This window comes from Callithrix jacchus, chromosome 20, assembly GCF_049354715.1.
Source record: "Callithrix jacchus isolate 240 chromosome 20, calJac240_pri, whole genome shotgun sequence".
Classification (NCBI taxonomy): Eukaryota; Metazoa; Chordata; class Mammalia; order Primates; family Cebidae; genus Callithrix; species Callithrix jacchus.
Genome location: NC_133521.1, coordinates 47,312,449 through 47,323,865, shown reverse-complemented (window position 1 = coordinate 47,323,865; position 11,417 = coordinate 47,312,449). Strand labels below are relative to the sequence as shown.

At 48.7% G+C, this 11,417-nt stretch overlaps 1 protein-coding gene and 1 non-coding gene across 10 annotated transcripts in view; one reads left to right on the top strand and one right to left on the bottom strand.

Annotated features, from left to right (window-relative positions):
• The window catches only part of CDK10 (cyclin dependent kinase 10), a 34,488-nt gene that overhangs the window by 6,483 nt on the left and 16,588 nt on the right, over window positions 1-11,417 (bottom strand). For 3 of the 9 annotated variants that reach the window (XM_002761271.6, XM_008986399.5, XM_078358072.1), the window contains exons 1-2: window positions 2,647-2,776; window positions 424-496 (exon numbers count right to left, since the gene is read on the bottom strand). In XM_002761271.6, the coding sequence (XP_002761317.1) occupies window positions 424-496; window positions 2,647-2,733 (160 nt within the window). In that variant the 5' untranslated portion in view covers window positions 2,734-2,776. Of the gene's footprint in view, window positions 1-266; window positions 497-2,646; window positions 2,777-11,417 lie in introns of those variants that run through there. The other 6 variants (XM_035281644.3, XM_078358074.1, XM_008986401.5 and 3 more) reach the window with 4 other exon arrangements.
• Window positions 3,942-4,046, top strand: LOC118149854 (U6 spliceosomal RNA). The gene has a single exon (XR_004737563.3). It is a non-coding gene; the product is annotated as a U6 spliceosomal RNA (small nuclear RNA).

Here is an 11,417-nt window from a genome sequence, read left to right as displayed (position 1 = left end):
CTGAGGCGGGAGGATCGCTAGAGCCTGAGAGGTATGAGTACGTCACTGGACTCCAGCCTGGGCACTAGAGCAAGACCCATCTCAGAAACAAACTAACAAAAAACACCTGGGCTCAGGGGACTCCTCGAGAGTGGCTGAGGTTATTGACATGAGCACTGTGTCCACCTCCAGATACTTTTGGAAAGTTCTGCATTTTATTTCTCTAACAGTTCACCCTACTCTGCAGTGACGCACTGGATTATGGGTATTAGCAACCTGATGCTTACGTTTATCCAGAAATGGAATAACGCTTGCGATAATCACGCCAGGAATTAACTTCCTGACCAAGTTTCTGCCCTGGTTCCGAGCACGGGGCATGAGTCCCTTCGGCCCCAACGCTCTCGTCCCACACTGTCACAGCAGCCACCAGCCTTGGCCACTCACACACGATGCCGTAAGTGCCCTCTCCAATCCGGTTCAGCTTCTCGAACTCCTTCACACTCCGGCATCGCCCCAGCTGAAAGAAAGGGGTGTTGTGAGTGTGGAAATTTGACAGCTGATCAAACAACTGAGGCTGGGTATTTCAAAGGTAATTTGTACCAGGGAGCCTGCTCAGGTCTTGCTCACCAAACAGAAAGGCAACTACACGCTTGGGCTTTTTTTAAACTTTTTTTCATTTTTTGAGATGGAGTCTCCCTCTGTCACCCACGCTGGAGTGCAGTGGCACAATCTTGGCTCACTGCAACCTCTGCTTTCTGGGTTCAAGTGATTTTCCTGCCTCAGCCTCCTGAGTAGCTCAGACTATAGGCGTGTGCCACTACACTGATTAATTTTGTATTTTTAGTAGAGATGGGGTTTCACCATGTTGGCCAGGCTGGTCTCGAGCTCCTGACCTCAAGTGATCTGTCCACCTAGGCTTCCCAAAGTGTGGGGATTACAGGTGTGAGCCACCGTCCCCAGCCTCTTGGACTTTTCTGATGAGAAAAGGTGGTGATGATACTGGGCCAACACTTTGAAATATCAGAGGCAGCCACTCAACTACTCCCTTTCAATCCCACATGCAAAAATACATCTGTGGCAGAGGCTGCTATCCCAGCACCCGTATGTCAGTACTTCCCTGAACTTATAAACACTACCCAGTGGCATCTGACCTCGGATGTGAGATGACAGGACCCTGTGACTTCCAGATGAAAGGAAGCTGGAACCACCCACTTCTCCTCCCCTCAGCCATGGGAGGACAGATGGAACCGGAATGCCTGGCCTACTCGTGCAGAACAACTGCTTCTCTCCAGAATGTCAGAGGAGTGAGAAAAAGCAACCTCTTACTTGAGCCAGCATATTTTGGGGTCTGTGTTGTAGTAGAGTCTGCACTCTTCCCCATGGATCTAAGACGTCCAATGTTGGCAAGGTTGGAATTCTAACAGCCCCTACGTTCTGGCTGCCTTCTCTTAACCCTACCCTTGCTCTCAAACCTGGGCTCAAGCAATCCTCCCACCTGGGCATCCCAGACTGCTGAGGCTACAGGCGTGAGCCACTGGCCGGCTTTGTCCTCAGTCTTATTACTTCCTGACACCTTGGGGCCGAGTGAGAATCATCTAGCCTGCCACTCTTCCAGTGTTGCCTCGACCTCCCTTTCCGGCCTTAATACCCCTGTCTGCGTGTGCTCTTTCTGCCACCCTTATATCTGGGTGTCCAAATTCTAGCCACACTTCCTAACCGCAAAGAAATGCCATGCTAAGCTGGACGCAGTGGCTCATGCCTGTAATACTTTGGGAGGCCGAGGCGGGAAGATCACTTGAGCCTAGGAGGCTGAGGACGCACTGAGCCGGGATCACTCCACTGCATTCTAGCCTGGGCAAAAGAGCAAGACCCTAACTGGGAAAAAAAAAAAATTCCAACTCGCTGTTTCACCCCAGCGTCCAGCACAGAGCTCTCAACTCGGGGAGCGCCTGCTGCACGTCTGAAAGAGGTACCAGGAGCAGCTAAGGCCTGTGTAGCTCCTGCTGTCATCCAGTCACGATCTGTTAATGATTCTTACTGGACACATGGCCTCTCAGAGCACCAGGCAGCAGTTAAACCACCACCCAGCGGCCAAACTTCAAGCCTCCGCGCCCCCGCCAGCCGTGCACCTCGGCAACATCGCCCCACGCCCCGAGGCTCTCTCCTTTCTGCAGAGTGAGGCACTGACACCTCGTCACGGGTCGCGCACCAGGGCTCGCGTGAAGCCACCAGGCAGCGCTGGCGCCCGCTCGATGCAGCCCAGGCCCAGAGGGAGCCTCCAAGCTCCAACTCGTCGCGCGAGTCCATTCTGTCGCTACTCAAGCGGCTCGCGGCTCGGCCTGCAAAGCGCAGCCAGGACGCAGAACTCAGCAGCACCCGAGCTGGATCACCGAGCCTGCTCTTCCCAGGGCGCGGGCCCGTCCGTCCGTGGCGCCAGGTGCCCCTGAGCCCGCCCGGCCCCCCGGAGACCCCCAAGGTTCAGCTAACGGGGTCCCGAGCTCCAGCCCCCGCCCCCGTGCCGGCTGCCGCCCCCGCCGCGGGGAAGCTGGGAATGTTCCCGCCCGGGCCGAAGCCTCCGCGCCGCAACGCGACACGATAGTCCCCGCACCCGGCCGGGCACTGCCGCTAGCGAGGCGGGCAGAGTTGCCCGGATGGCACCCCGCGCACCCTGTGTTCTGGAGGCACCGTGAAGAAGCCCTCCTTACGAATGCACTTCAGACGGATGTGCTCCGACTCCGAGTCAGGCTCCGCCATGCTGAGCTCCGACCTCGCCTCCCGTGCGCGCAGGCGCAGACGCGAACGGCCAAGCAGCGCAGGCGCGAAAGCTCTTTTCCTGGCCTCCCCTCCTTAGCAACGGTTACCAAGAGACGCTCCCGCGGGTCCGCCTTAGGCGATCAGTTCCAGGAACCTGCTCTGACTGCCACGGTTCCGGCCTTATTTTATGAAGCCGGGGCACCCGACCAGGCTGCGCCAGACTGGGAGGTCATGGCGATTATGCAGGTGAAGGTCTTCCAGGTTAGGGGATCCCCCAGGTGGGAGATCTTCAGGTGGGGAGGTTCTCCAGTTGTTGGGGAGGGGGTCCTTCAGTTGAGAAGGTCCTCCAGGTGAAGGATCTCTAGGTGGGAGGATCCTCTACGTGGGGGGGGGGGGCGTGTCCCCCAGGTGAGGTGTCCTTCAGGTGGGGAGGTTCTACAGGTAGGGGGGTCCTTCAGGTGAAGGTTCTCCAGGTGAGAGGTTCCTCCAGGTGGGAGGGGGTCCCAAGGTGAGGGGGTCCTCCAGGTGAGAGGTGAAGGTGAAGGTCCTCCAGGTGAGGGTCAGGTCACTTGGTCCAGGGATGTGGGCTTCAGCAGGCATTGGGTGTCTCCTCTGTGCTGAGGACATGGGGGCTTCAGGAAACTGAAGGAAACAAGTGCATGCTGTTAAGTTCTGTGACAGAGTAAGCAGGAGCAAGCGAAAGACAGGAGAGGCGCTCTGCGAGGGGGTGTCATTCAAGCTTAGCTTCTGGGTGTCAGCAGTCCCTGACACGCAGCAAAGCAGATACCTCCCCTCACTCATGGAAGACCTGACCTCCCAGGCTGATAGAAGCCGCCCTCACAGGCACCTGCCTCTCCAGCTTCTCTCACAGCCCAGCCCTGGAAGGTGGAAGCAAAGTGGACATGGAATGTTTAGGAAAACACTGTTGGTGCCTAGGTCCAGGGTCAGCGACAAGCAGCACGTCCTCTCATCTGGCTCCACTGTTGAGATCCAGTTGAACTAGCAGGGCCCAAACCACTGCCCATAGCCAAACCTACGCCACTCAGATAGGTTTTGATCAGCACGTAGAAAATGAGGGAGCTGAGGCCAGGCTCACACCTGTAATCCCAGCACTTTAGGAGGCTGAGGTAGGAGGACTGCTTGAGGCCAGAAGTTCAAGACCAGACTGGGCCAACAGAGCAAGACTCTGTCTCTATAAAAAAAATAATGCTCACTTTGGCAGGACACACACTAACATGGGCACAATGCAGAGAAGATTAGCTTGGCCTCTGCACAAGGATGACACATAAATTTGTGAAACATTCTATATAATTTTTAAAAATAAGAAAAAAGGAAGATGGGGAGTTGGGTCCAATGTCTCTCCCCCACTGCACAACCCTATTGCATTGGCCCCTAGAGAAAATAAAATGCCTCCCCTTTTGAGTTCTGATATTTCATTCATATCCTGGAGCCTTTAGGAGATATTTAAATTACACCTGTGTTCAGGAGTTTGAGACCACCCTGACTAACATGGTGAAACCCCATCTCTACTAAAAAATACAAAATTTAGCCAGGCATGGTTGCGGGTGCCTAAATCTCAGCTACTGGGGAAGCTGAAGCAGAAGAATCGCTTGAAACAGGGAGGCAGAGGTTGCAGTGAGCTGAGATTGTGCCATTGCACTCCAGTCTGGGTGACACGGCAAGACTCTGTCTCAAAAATAAAAATTCTCGACAGGCATGGTGGCTCACACGCCTGTAATCCCAGCACTTTGGGAGGCTGAGGTGGGTGGATCATCTGAGGTCAGGAGTTCGTGACCAGCCTGACCATCGCAGTAAAACCCCATCTCTATTAAAAATACAAAAATCAGCCTGGCATGGTAGTGTGCATCTCTAATCCCAGCTACTTGGGAGTCTGAGCCAGGAGAATCACTTGAACCCGGGAAGCAGAGGTTGCAGTGAGCTGAGATCACACCACTTCACTCCAGCCTGGGCAACAAGAGCATAACTCTATCTCAAATAAATAAATAAATCCTCTTTTTAACAAATTTTATCACAAGTTACACAAACCATTTACGATATAACTGGACTTCCTGTTTTATCCAGACCATCCCTCTTTTCAAAATAACCAGCCATTTTAGGACAAAAATTTACCATACAATATTCTTTCTCATATCCATTTATTGTCCTTTTAACTGTTCCTACTAAAAATACCTCCTTATAACTATCTTCACATCTCTATTTTCTTAAAGACAGGGTCTCACTATGTGGCCCAGGTTGGTCTCAAACTCCTGTGCTGAAGCAATCCACCCAGGTGAGCCAAAGTGCGAGGATTACAGGCATGTGTCACCATCCCGGGCTAACTTTTGTATTTGTAGTCGAGACAGGGTTTCATCACTTTGGCCAGACTGGTCTGGAACTACTGGTTCCAAGTGATTTACCTGCGTCGGCCTCCCAAAGTGCTGGGGTTATAGTTGTGAGCCATTGTGCCTGGCCTATTTCCTTCTATTTATTTATCTATTTTTGAGACGGAGTTTCGCTCTTGTTACCCAGGCTGGAGTGCAATGGCGCGATCTCGGTTCACTGCAACCTCCGCCTCCTGGGTTCAGGCAGTTCTCCTGAGTAGCTAATTGTTTGTATTTTAGTAGAGACGGGGTTTCACCATGTTGACCAGGATGGTCTCGATCTCTTGACCTCGTGATCCACCCACCTCGGCCTCCCAAAGTGCTGGGATTATAGCCGTGAGCCATTGTGCCTGGCCTATTTATTTCCTTTTAATAAGAACTTTATTAGAAAAATGTTTTCCTGAAATATATATTTTTTGAGACAGAGTCTTGCTCTTTTGCCCAGGCTGGAGTGCAGTGGCGCAATCTTGGCTCACTGCAACCTCTACTACCAGGATCAAGTGATTCTCCTGCCCCAGCCTTCTGAGTAATGGGACTACAGGCATGTGCCATTATGCCCAGCTAATTTTTTTTATTTTTAGCAGAGACGGAGTTTCACCATATTGGCCACTCTGGTCTCGAACTCCTGATCTCTGGTAATCCACCCACCTCAGCCTCCCAAAGTGCTGGGATTACAGGCATGAGCCACCACGCCCAGCCAAATATAATTGAGAAATTAGAAATAAGCTAGACATTTAATGGGTATCTAGTATTTAACATAACTTTTGATTTGAAATTATAACAAGCTTATTTACAAGTATTTATTCCGTTTACCTAATTTTAAAAATAGTTTACCTAGATTACTTAAGAAAACTGTGATAGGCTGGGCACAGTGGCTTACACTTGTAACCCCAGCACTTTGGGAGGCCGAGCTGGGTGGATCACCTGAGGTCAGAAGTTCAAGAGCAGCCTGGCCAACTTGGTGAAACCCTGTCCTACTAAAAATATTTTTTTTAATTGCCATTCCTGTAATCCTAGCTACCTGGGAGGCTGAGGCGGGACAATCACTTGAACCCAGGAGGTGGACATTGCATTGAGCCAAGATTGCACCACTGGCACTCCAGCCTGGGCAACAGAGTGAGACTCCATGTCAAAAAAAGAAAAAAAAAAAAAAAAAACTGTGGCATTCTTCATTTAAAATTATTTCTCTGTTAACCTTTATTTATTTATTTTTTTGTGCTGGGGTTTCACTCTTTTTGCCCAGGCTGGAGTGCAATGGTGCAATCTCAGTTCACTGCAACTTCTGCCCGCAGGGTTCAAGTGATTCTCCTGCATCAGCTTCCTGAGTAGCGGGGATTATAGGCGCCCACCACCACGCCTGGCTGATTTTTGTGTTTTTAGTAGAGACTTTTCTCACCATGTTGGCCAGGCTGGTCTCAAAACTCCTGACCTCAGGTGATCCACCCATCTCAGCCTCCCAAAATGCTAGAGTTACAGACGTGAGACACTGTGCCTGGCATAACCATTTTTATAGGCTGTGAATTTCAGGTTTTTACCTAAGTAAGAACCTGATGGTTGAACAAATGTTTCTCTTTTTTCTTTTTTTTTTTTAATGCCAATTGAGATGTCGACCACCACCTGTGGAGTCTGGCCTGCAGACCCTGACTCTACCATGGATGAATGAATGCGCTCTCACACCATCACAGTCATACAAGTGGGCTAGGGGTGGCTGGTGGCTGCTTTCAGAGGGCGAAGTGCAACCAACTGACCAAGACCCTCTGTCCATCCACGCATTTATTCATAACAACGGGTCTAAGTCAACACGCCTAAGTCAACAGGCTTGTGTATAATTAACATGGCTAAAAGAGTGGTTTTATGAATGATAAAAGCTTTCGTTTCCAGGCCCTGAGTAAACATTATTAACGGGTAATTCCCCTTTGACCTCCCGAGAGGACTATTCGGCACAAAGTTTACACCGGTAAACAGAGTAGAGACAAAGCGATACGGGGTAAACAGACTTAATCAGGAAAGCCTCATTCCTATTTTCTCCCTAACTTAGTGGAACAACTGGCCACATTTGGCCTGCTCCAATAAAGCCTTTTGGCCTTCCAAGAGGTTTGAGACTAATCCATAACTTTTCCCAATATATCTTTAATATTTTGCCAACCACCCCAAGTGAATATCAACAGCCAATGCCTCAGGATGTAGCTCTTTTCGTGAAACAATATTAAATACCTTACTTATTGGAAAATTACGCAAATAGAATTTTCTCTTTTGGGTTGCAAGCTTTGTAACCCTCATGCCAAATTTTGACAATTTACAATATGTAGTGATAAATGTTAAACTCCTTGACCAATAAGTCTAAACAATAATGTATGTTGACAATTCTGAAGACGTTTCTAATTTTATTTCACCAATAAACGTTTAAAACCAGCTTATTTATTGACGATTTACTGAAGTCACATAAACTTGAAAAGGCATTTGAGTGACAGTTTCAATGTTTCTGATACAGTATTTGATGTAAGTGCTTTCTTTCCTTTAAGCCAATTAATTAAAGGCCTTTTATATATTTTTGGTAGTGAAACACTGTATACGTTACACATAAATACACAGTTGTATCAGATACACAGAAGATTCATAAGACCCATTCTTTTCTTCTAGTATTTTAAACTTCCAATTTCTTTCGATTTTTTTTTTTTGAGATGGAGTCTCATTCTGTTGCCCAGGCTGGAGTGCAGTGGCACAGTCTCAGCTCACTGCAACCTCTACCTCTTGGGTCCAAGTGATTCTCCTGCCTCAGCCTCCTGAGTACCTGGGATTACTAGCACCTGCCACTATGCCCAGCTAATTTTTATATTTTTAGTAGTGACAGGGTTTCAACATGTTGGCCAGGCTGGCCCCAAACTCCTGACCTCAAGTGATCCACCCACCTTGGCCTCCCTAAGTGCTTGGATTATAGGTGTGAACCAATGCACTTAAACTAAGTTTCCACCTTCCTGGTAACCTGTTTCACTGTCCTAGGCAATTTCCAGCCAGATAGCCTCAAATTCACATAACAAGGGCAGAATGCTTAAGTGAAAAATCAGGTAGCAAAATTTACATCTCAAAATGCAGACAGACAGTCTGGGTGTGTTAGAGGGACATGAAAAATGAATGCCATGTCAAACATAAAATTTCAGGCTGTGCATGGGGAGGGACTTCAGCGGGGGACTACCCAACTTTGGGTAGACGGCTTCCCACTTTGGGTCCCCTCTCCTGAGAACTGTTCCACCATTCAACAAAACTGTTCTGCCCACCTTCTGGCTGTCTGCATAACTACATTCTTCTTGGATATGGGACAAGAACTTGGGAACTGCTGAATCACAGATACAAAAAGGACTGTGACCCTGTAAGACAACCCACTCACCAGCCCACTGGCCATGGGAACGATCAAGCTGTGATGTCCTTGGGTTTCTGAGTTCCTGGCAGCTCCAAGTTTTCAGGAGCCACCACATTCCCCTCGTCCAGACACCGATGCCAAAGGTGGAAGCAGGCTGTGGCAGGCACAGCCCAGCCATGGGGCTGAGCACAGATCCCATGGTGAGTGTGTTCTGCTGGGCTAGGTGGTGGAGTACCTCCAGCGGCAAGCCCAGAGCCAGGCAAGGCCTGGGTAGGGGCGCCACCAGCCACAGAGGTCTCCAGCAGAAGCAGCAGCAACCAAGAAATCCTGTCTCAACTATTTCAGTTAAAAAAAAAAAAAAAAAATCAGGCCGGGCGCGGTGGCTCAAGCCTGTAATCCCAGCACTTTGGGAGGCCGAGGCGGGTGGATCACAGGGTCAAGAGATCCAGACCATCCTGGTCAACATGGTGAAACCCCGTCTCTACTAAAAATACACAAAAAAATTAGCTGGGCATGGTGACACGTGCCTGTAATCCCAGCTACTCAGGAGGCTGAGGCAGGAGAATTGTCTGAACCCAGGAGGCGGAGGTTGCGGTGAGCCGAGATCGCGCCATTGCACTCCAGCCTGGGTAACAAGAGCGAAACTCCATCTCAAAAAAAAAAAAAAAAAATCAGGTAACACAATACAATAGCAAGCTATTTAAGATGTGAGAAGAACTTGTCTGTTTACACTCTTGGGGTTCCATAAGAAAAACAGAAGTTTCTTCCCAAATAGAAGTCTGGTGCCTTCTCTTCTACACATACACAGGAGTCTGTTAGAGGGACATGAAAAATGAATGCCAAGTCAAACATGAAATCGTAGGCTGTGCGTGGTGGGGACTTCAGCTGGGAACTACCCAACTTCAGGTAGAGGGCTGCCCCCTTTGGGTCCCTTCTCCACTGAGAACTGTTCCAACCCCAAGAAAACTCTCTGTCCTGCTCATCTTCAGGTTGTGTGCATAACTCTGTATATGTGTATGTGGCAAACAGCTTAATTAAGCTAATATGTTGGATATTAGCTTTTAATTAAGCTTACTTTTGACCATCGAGCTCTTTAAAAAAATCCTTTTGGGCCGGGCATGGTGGCTCAAGCCTGTAATCCCAGCACTTTGGGAGGCCAAGGCGGGTGGATCACAAGGTCAAGGGATCAAGACCATCTTGGTCAAAATGGTGAAATCCCATCTCTACTAAAATTACAAAAAATTAGCTGGGTCCTGTGTGCCTGTAATCCCAGCTACTCCAAGGCTGAGGCAGGAGAATTGCCTGAACCCAGGAGGAGAAGGTTGCGGTGAGCCAAGATCGCGCCATTGCACTCCAACCTGGGTAACAAGAGCGAAACTCCATCTCAAAAAAAAAAAAACCTTTTGGATGTGTGCAGTGGCTCACGCCTGTAATCCCAACACTTTGGGAGGCCAAGGTGGGTGGATCACGAGGTCAGGAGTTCAAGACCAGCCTGGCCAAGATGGTGAAAACCCATCTCTACTAAAAATACAAAAATTAGCCAGGCACAGTGGCCCACGCCTATAATTCCAGCTACTTGGGAGGCTAAGGCAGCAGAAACACTTGAACCCGGGTGGCAGAGGTTGCAGTAAGCCAAAATCACATCAGTGCACTCCAGCCTGGGTGACAGAGTAAGACTGCATCTCAAAAAATAAAAGAAACATTTAAATCTCACTACTTTCTGTTAGCTGGAACAAATTGCTGATATTTCAAAAGTTAAACAAATTTCAAACCAGAAAGGATTTAGGAATCCAACCTGGGCTGTCCGGTGGAAAAATGGCAGAATCTACCTACAGAACTACAGTGTGATCACACTGACTCTGAGTGTGGCTTGGCTCGAAAAGGTGGCCTTGTTATGCAAATAAACCCATCAAGAGGTCAATAGCTTTTTCCCCTTTGCTGGACGCTTTTTTGTTTTCCCTTTTTCCCAGCTGTGGGAACTTTGCCAATTCAGAGGCCTTGTTTCCCACAATTGGGAAGTTTCAAATCTAAGAGAGATGGTCAAATCCAATGGGAAAGAGACTGAAGCCGCAAAAATAGCAAACACAGAAACAACGAAACCAAAAGCAGTTAAGCAAAACAATCACACGATTCATAGAATCACTGAGCACCCTAACGGTGAGAAATCAGACCAAAACAATCACACGATTCACAGAATCACTGAGCACCCTAACGGTGAGAAATCAGACCAAAACAATCACACGATTCATACAATCACTGAGCACCCTAACGGTGAGAAATCAGACCAAAACAATCACACGATTCATACAATCACTGAGCACCCTAACGGTGAGAAATCAGACCAAAACAATCACACGATTCATACAATCACTGAGCACCCTAACGGTGAGAAATCAGACCAAAATAATCACACGATTCATACAATCACTGAGCACCCTAACGGTGAGAAATCAGACCAGCCAGTTGTTAATCTTAGTTTTAGTCAATAAGGAGAATTTCCCCAATTCAGCTACTTACCTGGGAACGGGGCCCAGGCTTTAGACTGTCTCCCGTCCTGGAATCAGGAAAAACTCCAACTCCCCTTCCCTGTTGGATGTGGGCTGAACGCCAGGAAAGCTTCCTGCCCCCATCATCGTGAAAGCAGGAAAACTCATCTTCTTTGTTGGAAGTTACACACCAGGAAAAGAAAAGGCATTGTACAGCAGAATAAACCTCAGACCTCAACCAAATTTCAGGAGACCAGAGACTCTCTGGAGGGTGACGGGGCTCCCAGAGCTCAGCAAATCGTCCTACTGTCTTAAGCAATACACACAGCCAAAACTGGTCCTAAGCACAGTAGGAAACCTGCCAAATTCAGGGCCACCTACACTCTGAGTCCCTTCATGGTCGCCAATTTGTAAACCAAAAAGTATCTCAGACAGGTATCCCTCAACTTAGTTTATTTA